This window comes from Chiloscyllium punctatum, chromosome 15, assembly GCF_047496795.1.
Source record: "Chiloscyllium punctatum isolate Juve2018m chromosome 15, sChiPun1.3, whole genome shotgun sequence".
NCBI lineage: Eukaryota > Metazoa > Chordata > Chondrichthyes > Orectolobiformes > Hemiscylliidae > Chiloscyllium > Chiloscyllium punctatum.
Genome location: NC_092753.1, coordinates 66,146,261 through 66,159,763, shown reverse-complemented (window position 1 = coordinate 66,159,763; position 13,503 = coordinate 66,146,261). Strand labels below are relative to the sequence as shown.

Sequence of the window (13,503 nt, the reverse complement as noted above, 5' to 3'; positions counted from 1 at the left end):
GATGTGCTGAAAATTTCAAAAAACACAAGGATAGATTAATCCCCTGGGCCAGATGGGATATTCCCTAAGTTACTTCAGGAAGCGAGGGATGAGATTGCTGCGCTTTTTGGCGATGATCTTTGCATCCTCACTATCCGCTGGAGTAGTGTCAAATGATTGGACAGTGGCAAATGTTAATCCCTTGTTCAAGAAAGGGAATAAGGTTAATCCTGAGAATTACTGACCAGTTTCATGTCAGTGGTGGGTAAAGTATTGGAGAGGATTCTGAGAAACAGGATTTATGAAAGCTTGGAAAACCACATTTTGATAAGAGATAGTCAGCTTGGCTTTGAGAGGGGCAGGTCATGCCTCACAAACCTTATTGAATTCTTGGAAGGTGTGACAAACACGTTGATATGGTGTACATGGATTTTAGCAAGGCATTTGATAAGGTTCCCATGGTAGGCTCATTCAGAAAGTAAGGGTCATGGAATACAGAGAAATCTAGCTGTCTGGATGCAAACAGATTGGCTGTCCTATTGAAGACAGAGGGTGGTGGTAGATGGAAAATATATTCAACCAGGAGCTTGGGGACCAGTGATGTTCCACAGAGATCGGTTCTGGGACCTCTGTTCCGTGTGATTTTTATAAATGACTTGGATGAGGAAGTGGAAGGGTGGGTTAGTATTATGAAGATGTGGGTATACCTTTAAGAGATTTAAAAGCAGAACTACCAGACACAGCACCAAGTGTTCTCAATAAGGCAACAGTGCATGGAACACTGGGTTGAACAACTTGAATAGTTCATTGCCTGGAGACAAAAACAAATTCAAAATCAGCCAATCAGTTTTAATTATACCCCAATAAAAATATCAATTTTCAATCAAGTTTGAATTGAGTATATTGACAATCTTAAAAGCTAATGACACAATCCATTGCTTTGGGGGTCTAAGACTGGGGAAAATGGAACAGTTCAGAGGAGAACTGACAAGCCCCGCATGTAAACAGACTGCCTGAAAAATCACTCTTTTAAAAAGGTACCTTTTTGATCAGTAACCTGTGATGCAGAAATTCATAATAAGGAGAAAAGAAGAGACAGGAATATCTGAAGACAAGAACCTACAGCTGTCTGGTTTTGAGATAAGAAGTCATAGAGTCATAGAGATGTACAGCATGGAAACAGATCCTTCGGTCCAACTCGTCCATGCTGACCAGATATTCCAATCCAATCTCGTCCCTCCAAATCCTTCCTAACCATATACCCATTCAGATGTCTTTTAAATGTTGCAATTGTACCAGCCTCCACCACTTCCTCTGGCAGCTCAGTTCATACACATACCACCCTCTGCATGAAAAAGTTGCCCCTTAGGTCTTTTTTATATCTTTCCCCTCTCACCCTAAACCTATGCCCTCTAGTTCTGGACTCTCCGACCCCAGGGGAAAAGACTTTGTCTATTTATTCTATCCATGCCCCTCATGATTTTATAAACCTCTATAAGGTCTCCCCTCAGCCTCCAATGCTCCAGGGAAAACAGCCCCAGCCTATTCAGCCTCTCCCTATAGCTCAAATCTTCCAACCCTAGCAACATCCTTGTAAATCTTTTCTGAACCCTTTCAAGTTTCACAACATCTATCCTATAGGAAAGAGACCAGAATTGCACGCAATATTCCAACAGTGGCCTAACTAATGTCCTGTACAACTGCAACATGACCCTCCAACACCTATACTCAATACTCTGATGAATAAAGGAAAGCATACCAAATGCCTTCTTCACTATCCTATCTACCTGCAACTCCACTTCAAGGAGCTATGAAACTGCACTCCAAGGTCTCTTTGTTCAGCAACACTCCCTAGGACCTTACCATTAAGTGTATAAGTCCTGCTAAGATTTGCTTTCCTAAAATGTAGCACCTCACATTTATCTAAATTAAACTCCATCTGCCACTTCTCAGCCCATTGGCCCATGTAATCAAGATTCTGTTGTAAGCTGAGGTAACCTTCTTCGTTGTCCACTACACCCTGTAATTTTGATGTCATCGGCAAACGTACTAACTATATCTCTTATGCTCTTAACTATACCTCTCATGGGTTGTTTCATAAACCTTAATTGGGAGTTTTATCAGACTAGTATTATATAAGGGAAGGTAAAAGATAGATTAGAGAAAGAAATTGTAAATAGTGGTCAGTTAATTATTCTCTGTTATACTTTAAAAAATTGAGTTGTTAGTTTTTTACTTAGTCCTTGGCCACTCAAAGTTTTGCAGATTACTACATGGGATAAATCTTTTCTGTGTTGCTGGTTTTAAATTAAATAGGAGAGTTTACCTCGTGTTGTAACAGTTAGTAAGTTTGCCAATGACATGAAGGTTGGTGGAGTTGTGGATAGTATAGAGGGCTGTTGTAGGTTGCAACGGGATATTGACAGGATGCAGAGGTGGACTGAGAAATGGCAAATGGTGTTCAACCTGGAAAAGTGTGAAGTGATTCAATTTGGAAGGTCGAATTTAAATGCAGAACTAAGGGTTAAAGGCATGATTCTTGGCATTGTAGAGGAACAGAGGGATCTTGGGGTCCATGTCCATCGATCCATCAAAGTTGCCACCCAAGTTGATAAGTTTGTTAAGAAGGCATATGGTGTCTTGGCTCTCATTAGCAGGGGTTTGAGTTAAAGAGCCGCAAGATCATGCTGCAGCTCTATAGAGCCGTGGTTACACCACACTTGGAATATTGTGTTCAGTTCTGGTTGGCAAAAATGAGGACTGCAGATGCTGGAGATCAGAGTCAAGAGTGTGGTGCTGAAAATGCACAGCAGGTCAGGCAGCATCTGAGCAGCAAGAGAATCGATGTTTCAGGCAAAAGCCCTTCATCAGGAACATTGATTCTCCTACTCCTCAGATGCTACCTGAATTGCTTCGCTTTTTCCAGCACCACACTCTCGACCTCAGTTTTGGTTGCCTCATTATAGGAAAGATGTGGAAGCTTTAGAGAGGGTGCAGAGGAGATTTACCAGGATGCTGCCTGGATTGGAGAGCATGTCTTATGAAGGAAGCTTGAAGGAGCTCAGGCTTTTCTCATTGGAACAAAGAAGTTTGAGAGGTGACTTGATAGAAGTGTACAAGATGATGAGAGGCAATAAATAGAGTGGATAGCCAGAGACCTTTCCCCAGGGGGAAATGTCTATCACGGAGGGACAGAATTTTAAGGTGATGAGGGAAGGTATAGGGGTGATATCAGAGATAGGTTCTTTACACAGAGAGTGGTGTGCACTGCCAGCAGTGGTAGTAGAGTCAGAGACATTAACGACATTTAAGTGACTCTTAGATAGGCCCATGGAAAATGGGCGGCACGGTGGCACAGTGGTTAGCACAGCTGCCTCACAGCGCCAGAGACCTGGGCTCAATTCCCGCCTCAGGCGACTCTCTGTGTGGTGTTTGCACGTTCTCCCTGTGTCTGCGTGGGTTTCCTCTGGGTGCTCCGGTTTCCTCCCACAATCCAAAAATGTGCAGGTTAGGTGAATTGGCCATGCTAAATTGTCCGTAGTGTTAGGTGAAGGGGTAAATGTAGGGGAATGGGTCTGGGTGGGTACGTTTCGGCAGGTCGGTGTGGACTTGTTGGGCCGAAGGGCCTGTTTCCACACTGTAAGTAATGTAATTTAATCTAAAATAATACAATGAAGGGTATGTAGGTTAGTTTGATCTTAGAGTGGGATAAAAGGTCAGCACAACATTAAGGGCTGAAGGGGCTGTACTGTTCTATGTTTTGTGTTTAAAAATGCACAAGCCACATTTCAGAGACTAACCAATAAGATAATTTATAAATTACCCAATATATGCTGATGACCTGGTGATTTTTGGTCACACATGGAAGAAACCCTTGCAACATTTATCAGACTTGTTTGAGCGATTTCAGAATGCAGGCTTGGTGATAAACTTGGCTTTGGCAAAATCACTTTTAACCTAAGTCATCTTCTTGGGCTATGTTGTTGGACACGGACAAATGGCCCCATGGAATGCAAAGCAAAGGTAATTGGGGAATTTCCCATACCATCGACAGAAACAGCAGTACTACAATTCCTGGGATTGAGGTAGACTTTATCGAAATCTCATACCAAACTTTAGCAATGTGGCTGCTCCACTCACTGAATTGCTAAAGAAAGGCAATGGACAGTCCATTGAAGGTTTCAATGGACAGTCCATTGAAGGTTTCAATGGACAGCAGATTGTCAGAAGGCATTTGACAGCCTGAAAGCTGTGTTAACCACACCTAATTATGCAAAGCCACTCAATGTGGGTATTTATATAAGGGATGTAGTTGCCGGAACTGTGCTCTTGCAGGAGAATGACGAGAAGATAGAAACACCTATCAGGTATTTCTCCAGGAAATTGAACATTAATCAGTAGAAATATTTAACAGTTGAGAAGGAGACTTTGAGCTTGGTGTTTCAATGTTTGTTACTAGTAACATATCTGAGACAATCACATGCACTGATTGTAACCCATTGAAGTTTGTGGAGAAATTTAATGACAAAAATTCCAGACTGTTTTGATAGAGCTTGTTGTTACAGCCAATCAATTTGAAAGTTGTCCATGCGGCAGGATGAGAAAACGTGATTGCCGATGCATTGTCATGCCTCGAATAAGAAATGGAGGCTTCGGTGGCAGGAGTACAACAGACTGAAGCAGAATATAGCAGTGCATGTTTGCATGTTTATAGTCAATGTAACGTATATGTGTGTTATGGAGGTTTTAAAATGAAGCCATCTTTGAATATTGATGGTTCTTTTTTAATAAGGGGGAGGTGTGATGATGCTGCTCCTTTAACAAGGTTATGTTGTCCTTAGCTTCTGTCCCAGAGAAGTCATAAAAGACACAGTTCTCGAAAAGTCTATGTTTGAAGGGTTTTAGGGCAAATTTGATTATTGCTAACAGATACTGCCTCAGGAAAAAGGCTTTCACGTTTTTAGAAAAGACTCTTGTGCAATGAAAGGGGAGTGGTCAGTTATCTCAACTCAGCTTTTCTCTGGTTTGATTTGTTTTCTGGGCAGTCTGGCAATTCACTGAAGGCAGTCAGGCAATTGTGAAGCTGCCTTCTTTTGTGAAGAGAAGCAGGTCGCTGCTGAACCTCCCTCTCTCTCTGGCATCTCCCCTGTCAGACCCTGTGTTTGATTTTACCTTTTGTGCCAAAGGGTCATTGCAAGTACTGGGGACAGCATCAATTTTTCCACCCCTTCACCGACTCCAACTGCACCCCCTCCAAACGTTCAGCACTCCACTCCAAAACAACGCCTCGTTCTGGGGATAGTTTCTGGGGATAGTTTCTAGGGATAGTTGCAAGTATTGGAAACAGCATCAGTTTTTCCACCCCTTCACCGACTCCAACTGCACCCCCTCCAAATGTTCAGCACTCCACTCCAAACCAACACCTCATTCACCAACAAACCAGATGACAAAGGCGAGCCAGTAGTAGTCTGGAGAATGGACCTCTATGTCGCAGAGGCCAAATGCCAACTCGACACCACATCCAACCTCCCCCTTGCCCACGAGCCCACCATGACCCCCATCATGCCAACACTACTCACGCTGTCCGTGCCCTCATTGCCTCCAGTGATCTTCCCTCCAATGCTTCCAATCTCATAGTCCCCCAGCTCCGCTCTGTCTGTTCTACCTGCTCCCCAAGATCCACTACCCCAGCCGACCCATCGTCTCCGCCTGCTCCTGCCCCACCGAACTCATCTCATCCTACCTCGACTCCATCTTCTTTCCCCTTGGTTCATACACTTCCCACCTACATCTATGACACCAACCACACCCTCATCTCTTCAGTAACTTTCAGTTCCCCAGCCTCCAGCGCTTTATCTTCACTATTGACATGAAGACCTTATACAAGTCCATACCCCACAAGGATGGCCTTCAAGCCCTCCACATCTTCCTCTCTAACAGACCCATCCAGTCCCTCTCCACCAATACCCTCCTCTGCCTCACTGGACTGGTCCTCACCCTTAATAACTTTTCCTTTAACTCCTCCCATTTACTCCAAATTAAGGGGGTGACCATGGGCACTCACATGGACCCAGCTACACCTGCCTCTTTGTCAGCTATGTTGAACAGTCCCTCTTCAGTACCTACACAGGCGTTGTTGCCCAACTCTTCCGCTGTTACATCAATGACTGCATCAGTGCAGCGTCCTGCACCCAGGTTGAACTGAAGCAGTTCATCAACTTCACACACAACTTTCACCCCGCCCTCAAATTCACTTGGACCATCTAGGACACCTCCCTCCCCTTTGCTGACCTCTCCATTTCCATCTCCGGTGACAGTCTCTAGACATACATTTACTATAAACCCACAACCTTCCATACCACCTTCTCCCACCCAATATCCTGCAAGAACTCCATCCCATTCTCCCAATTCCTCCACCTCCACCACATCTGCTTGAATGAAGAGCTATTCCACAACCAAGCATCCCAGGTGTCCACCTATTATGAACAACGTCCTTATCCTCCCTCTGTCACCCAGACAGCCCTCCACCACACCACCTCCATTCCCCGTTCCATTCCTCTAATTAACCCCCAAATGTAATAACAACAGAGTCCCCCTTGTCCTCACCTACCACCCCACCAGTCTCTGCATCCAACGCATCATCCTTAAACACTTCAACCAATTCCAACTAGACCCAATCACCAAGAACATCTTCCCCCTCCCTCAAGGGGAGGCCTTCTGCAAGGACCGTTCCCTCCACCAGTCCTTGGTTAGTGCCACTCTTCCCCACCAACCTCCCGAATCACCAGGTACCTTCCCCTGCAACCATAAAAGATGCAAACCCTGGTGGCACACCACCCCTCTCACCTCCATCCAGGGCATCAGTCCTTCCAGGTGAGACAGAGATTCACCTGCCTGTTCTCCAGTGTCCACGATGTGGTCTTCTCTACATCAGGGAGACCAAATGTGAACTTAGGGAACAGTTCACCAAACATCTCAGCCAGGCCCGCTGGGGCTGACCTGACCTCCCAGCCACCGCTCATTTTAATTCCCCTTCCCACTCCCTTTCTGACATGACCATCCTTGCCCTCCTCCATTGCCACAACAAACCAAACCACAAATTGGAGGAACAACACCTCATCCTCTGCCTGGGTAGCCCACTGCCCAGAGAGGACTTAACCTTGAGTTTTCCAATTTCAAATAACATCCCTTCCCATCCTCTGACTCCCTTCCCAGCCCCTCCCCCTCCCTTCCACTCCTCCCAGCCACCAACCAGATTCATTCCTCCCACTGACCAACCAGGTCATACCTGTATCTGTCTTCGCTTATCCCCACCTCATCACCCTGCCCCTGCCAAGCCCTTCATCTACAGCTCACCTTACACCCACCCCCAGTCCTGAAGAAGGGTTACACCCGAAAAGTCGACTTCTCCACCTCCTGATGCTGCCTGGCTTGCTGTGTTCTTCCAGCCTCCTGCCTGTCAAATTTAAATACTGTGGCATTTAGAAAATTGAAACTTTCTGTCTTTATTGTGACTTTAAGTTTAACGGAGAACTCATAATTATTGATGATAGTAATAAATTTTTCTAATTCTGTTTCTTTGAGTCTATATGTCCCATAAATCAACATAAATGTTAATATTGATTTATGATTCTTGTTAATAAGATATATCTGAGCCAGTTAATAAATAAGAATAAAGAGGGGGCACCTGAAGGCCAAACGGTAGCTGCCAATTATGTATAAATAGACCTTGAGAAAATTTCAAGAAGTGCCCAAAAACAAATCTGTTTTTTGCCCTGGTTTGGAGTCACAAGATGCTTTTGTCTGATAAAGACTGTTTTGGTCATTTTAATGTGCAGTATTAGATAGTATTTACATGTCTAATGTTGAGGAACAGATTGGATAAAATTTTATCTAAATTCATGCAATAGTAAGGAATGATGAAATCTCAGGGAGGATGGAATTTCAACTTGTGCTTATGTTTGGAGACATTTTGTCACCATGCTCGGTAACATCATCAGTGAGTCTCCGTTGAAGCGCTGGTGTTCTGTCCCACTTGCTATTTATCTGCCTTGGTCTGTTGTGTGGGTTCTTTTTCTGAGAGGTTGATAAATGAGGTCCAAATCAGTATGTTTGATGAGTTCCGGTTTGAATGCCTGTTGAAATAATGTCCTGATGCAGCTCTCTTTGTGGGTGTTGGGATGATTGCTCCTGTACTTAAGTATCTGGTCCATGTGTGTGGCTTTCCCGTAGACACTTGTCTGCAGCTCTCCATTGGCTGTTCGTTCCACTGTGACGTATAGGAAAGGGAGTCTGTTATTGTTCTCTTCCTCTCTGGTGAACTTTATATCAGTAAGGATGTTGTTAATGTGTTTGTGGATTTCTTCTAGTTTGTTCCGTTTCAGAAGAGAACAACAACAGACTCCCCTTCCTAGATGTCACAGTGGAATGAACAGGTAATGGAGAGCTGCAGATGAGTGTCTACAGGAAAGCAACACACACAGACCAGATTCTCAACTACAAGAGCAATCATCCCAACACCCACAAACAGAGTTGCATTCTGTTGCTAGCCTTCTCTCAGCTTGAGACTTCAATGAGATCGTTACCGTAAGTTTAAGACATAGAACATCATGGGGAAAAGATGGAAATATTTTTTACTTTACACCTTGTGGACATTACAACCGGATTTAGTCTTTCTGTGTTAATAATGCAAGAAGAAAAGGATGACGGTAGATTAAGCTGGAGAGAAATGCATAGGGATCTGTCCTTGATGCCCCATAGGTGTCTGACCAATAATGAAGGGATCTCCTTGAAGATGTGTGTAGAGATATGTGTGGAAACATTAGTAATGTGTTCATGAATTTCACAACTGAGAGTATTTTCGGAAATAGACTGTTGTAAAAGACAACACGTGGTGATAGATGAAATGCTGTTTAAAATCAGACCAACCTAACAGCAAGTTAACTGCTGTAGTAGTGTGGACAACTAATGGGAAAAACTCACTTCATACTGTTGGAGGGTACAGTCCCTTCTCATCTAGCCTTTGGGTGGAATCCCAAGTTACCTTCTGTTTGGGAGTCTCCCTGCCCTTAGACTCATGTCATTCTTTCTGCTAATTTGAATGTTTTGCTAAGTAAGTACTTTTGAAACTTCTTAACTGATGCAAAAGGTAATGATGGAAACCAAACAAATGTATTTATAGTATGAATGAGATCTCACAGACGTGGCAGTTTTTGGTGAGTTTCATTTAACTGACCAACCACAGAGCAGGAAAACACAGTTGCTACCACTGTTTCTGTTAGTTGAAGATAACATTGTTGTATGCACATGATCCAGACTGAGTTGAGGCACACTGATGGAGGTGTGGGTTTTTGGTTTACTCCAAAGCCGTCAACCTTAGGCTGGTCATGCACTGCGTTTGGCTGGGAGCAGAGAACGTTCTGAAGAAGAGGAGCTGAAAATTCTTCTGAGGGAAGACAGAATTTTGACTGACTCTATGACTGGGTTTGATGATCTATATCCTGAGGAGATTGCTGAGACAATTCATAAGTTCTGCCTTAGTTGTATCTGCCATTTAATGTGCCAGTAATACTTTACAATTAACCATAATTTGCCTATTAATTCATGTTTAACTAATATTGACTTTGGGTTTTAGAGTGCAGGAGATTATTCAAAATAGTATTTATATTTACATTTTTTGATTCTCGTGTAGTAAAAAAATCTTTTGTTTTATACCGTGGAATATCGTGGATTTGTTCTTTTTAATTTGGGGTTTCTTTCTAGTCAAAAAAATAAATTCTAGTATCTATCCATTCTAGTATCTATCGAGATTGTAACAATTGTATAATGACTTCCAGGGGAGTGCGAAGTGGGCAGCACGGTGGCACAGTGGTTAGCACTGCTACCTCATAGCACCAGGGACCTGGGTTTAATTCCCGCCTCGGGTGACTGACTGTGTGGAGTCTGCACATTCTCCCCATGTCTGTGTGGGTTTCCTCCGGGTGCTCCAGTTTCCTCCCACAGTCCAAAAATGTGCAGGTTAGGTGAATTGGCCATGCTAAATTGCCCGTAGTGTTAGGCGAAGTGGTAAATGTAGGGGAATGGGTCTGGGTGGGTTGTGCTTCAGCGGGTCGGTGTGAACTTGTTGGGCCGAAGGACCTGTTTCCACACTGTAAGAAAACTAATTTTAAAAAACTGAATGATCCTGAATAACAAGCCTGTTTTGTATTTACTGGAAACTAGCGTTCACAGCATCAGAAAAACTGAACATCCACTTTACTATCTGTATTGCCAATATTATCCTATGAAGCACAGCTCACAGAATTAGCACTCCAAATACTCTATTTCCTTGAGAGGTTAATTGCTACATTAACTAACTGTAAGTCAAGGCTTTCTGCAGCTCTGAAGGAGCGAAATCACCTTTAAACCCAATTATACATTTTAGAAGCATCTTACACAGTTGAGCTTTCTCATTCTTAAAATAATACATGTACATGATAGAGATATTTCCTGGTTTAATTTTTACTTTTAACATTATCCTCAAGAGGCAGCATACCTTATTAGCATCGAAACAAGTAAATTAAAACTAGATAAATCTTTAGAAAATTTGGGATGTAGTATATGAATAATTTGAAATATGTTGTGGTATGTATCACATTTGTAAAAGGAGATGGTGACTTTGACTTATGGACCTTGAACTTAGGTTGAACCTATCTTTTGGAAGCACGTAGGAAGCATAGGAAAAATCCTCGCATTTGTTGATCTTCTATTCCTTATCCACCCAGTTGCAATTGGATCTGAAGAAGCCCTGCACCATTATGCTGTATTTATATAACTTTGCTTCCAATGGCTGGCACAGGGAAGACATCACCCAAGGAAATAAAGGGGAATATAGAGGTAGCAGAACATGAGGACAACTCATTGCCTGCTGTCAGAGTCAAGGCCACCCACTTCAGGGCAGCTCCTGATAGTTATATGGCGTGAACAAGGTCATGCCTAAGGTTACCCCAAGCCCAAAACCTTCTCCACAACGTCTTGGCAGTGCTACTTCATGTCAGACAATTAAATCTCTGAAACATTTTCAACACTAGAGCAGCAACTGACATCACTGTTATTCACTAGATTACTTTCACGTGTGGATGTAAATTTTGACACACTGCGTTTATTTTGCTCAAAGACAGGACCATGGGATGACTGTAGGATTAAGCCTCATGAGACCAAAATGAATCTAAATTCTTGGCACCTACATCTGAAGTTAGTCCTGTTGATCTCCTGCTGATGCCTGGACAGTTTAGCCCTGGCTGCTCTCCTTTCCATGTTCAGGGAAAGCTGAGGGATAAATACACAAGAACTGCTGTCCTAAAGAATGCACATTATGTGATTGACATTATATTTTGAAAGTCTATCAGACCCAGAGATTGAATGGCCACCAACCTAGACCCTCTGTTGAAACTGAGCATGTCTGTGTTGTGTTGCTTATGTTATGTAAGGTAATATTTCTGAAAGGATTAATGTTGAAGTCGCATTAGCTGCAACCAGTCTGATGATGCCACATACTTTGAGTGGAGACAGATCATTTCTGCACTAGCCTTCAGAGAGTTGCACTTTGTACAACTTCTAAGAGTTCTAGTAATTATGCCTGATTAGTAATTTAGGTCATACTTGTTGTGCTTCTTCTGTTTAAATGCACTAATTGCCCATCCTCTACCACCGATCATTTGACAAGCCATAGACATAACATAAACAAAGGGGAATTAGTAGCAGCAAAGTACTTGACAAGTATTGTGGGTTACTAGAATTTTAAGCTCTCCACCACTTTCATGATATAAACTTACACATTTCTTTTAGGGGTGGAAGAGAATTTAAAATTAGTTTCTGTTGCCTGACAACCTGAAAAGTCAGTTAGTGGAATATGTAATTAGTGCAAAATTATATAAAGTGGTTGATGTCTGTCATAGATAAGAATCAGTGGTGAGAGGAACTTCATATCATCTGCTATTTGAGGTAGGTAGAACTTATGTAAAACGTTGATATGATGATAAAAGCTGCATTGACACCTATAAATGATTATCAACATAGATGAAGATTAGAAGACGGTTACCTACCTGGTTTTTCATTCCCCATGCAGCCTCCAGCAACACAGGGAAGAATTCAGAATTTTCCAATCTGTAATAGAGCATATATATTCGAACAAGATCCCATAATGTGCTAACTTTAACCTAAAATACTTAAGACCTATGTGAAATCTTGTAGGGCCGAACGGCCCGTTCCCACACTGTAAGTAATCTAATCTAATCTATCTTAATTATAGGTAGTTATGTATTGACATGCTCATTTACTGCTCAACCATAAATATGATAGCTACTACATGATCTTTTCTATATGTGCCTTGGAAGACTTATCACCAACACATGTTTAATGAGTGAAGTAGAGTCATAGAATCAAACAGCACAGAAACAGATCCTTCAGTCCAACTCGTCAATGGCAACCAAGTTTCCCAAACTAAACTAGTCCCATTTGCCTGCATTTAGCCCATATCCATCTATACCTTTCATATTCATGGGCCTGTTTAAATGACTTTTAAGTGTTGTGACTGAATCTACCACTTGCTCTAGCAGTTGATTTCATACACAAGCCAACCTCTATGTGAAAACGTTGCCCTTCAGGTCCCTTTTAAATCTTTCTCCTCTCACCTTAAAATTATGCTCTCTAGTTTTGAAATTCCAACCATAGGCAAAATATCTTTGCAAGTCATCCTATCTATGCCCTTCGTGATTTTATGGACCTCTATAACGTCACCCTTCAATCTTCTATGCTCCAGTCCAAAAAGTCCCAACTTTAGCCAACCTCTCCTTATAACTCAAACCCTCCAGTCCAGGCAACATTTTGGTAAATCTTTTCTGCACTCTCTCCAATGTAATAACATCCTTCCTAAAGCAGGGCAACCAGAACTTTACACAATATTCCAAAAGTGGCATTACCAACGTCCTGTATAACCGCAACGTGACGTCCCAACTTCTAAACTCGATGGTCTGAGCAGTGAAGGCAAGTGTGCCAAACACCTTCTTTACCACTCTGTCTTCCTGTGACACAACTTTCAATGAATTATGTACCTGAAACCTAGGTCTCTCTTCTCCAATGCCCTGCAGAGCCCTACCACTTAACTGTGTAAGTCCTACTCTGCTTGTCTTAACAAAATGCAACATCTCACATTTATCAAAGTTAAACTCCATCTACCACTCCTTGGCCCATTGGCCCAATTAACTGAGATCCCTTTGTAATTTACCTTCCTCACTGTCTACTAACTACCAATTTTGATGTCATCCACAATCTTAGTAACCATGCTTCCTATACTCTCATGCAATACATTTATATAAATGAGAAACAACAGTGGACCCAGCAACAATGCTTGTTGAACACTACTGGTCACGGCCTCCAGTTCAAAATGACTTTTAAATGTTGTGACTGAATCTACTTTATTGATGATTTCGAGAGTAGACTGATAGTGTGGGAATTTGCTTGGTTGGATTTATCCTGATGAGAATG

General features: G+C 42.5%; 1 protein-coding gene across 5 annotated transcripts in view; it reads left to right on the top strand.

Moving 5' to 3' along the window:
- LOC140486350 (E3 ubiquitin-protein ligase DZIP3-like) overlaps nucleotides 1–13,503 on the top strand; it is a 157,186-nt gene that overhangs the window by 133,968 nt on the left and 9,715 nt on the right. Inside the window, exon 32 of one of the 5 annotated variants that reach the window (XM_072585362.1) lies at nucleotides 8,349–9,690. The exons of the other annotated variants lie outside the window; for them this stretch is intronic. Within the exon in view, the coding sequence (XP_072441463.1) occupies nucleotides 8,349–8,393 (45 nt within the window). The 3' untranslated portion in view covers nucleotides 8,394–9,690. Of the gene's footprint in view, nucleotides 1–8,348; nucleotides 9,691–13,503 lie in introns of those variants that run through there. 5 annotated transcript variants of the gene reach the window in all.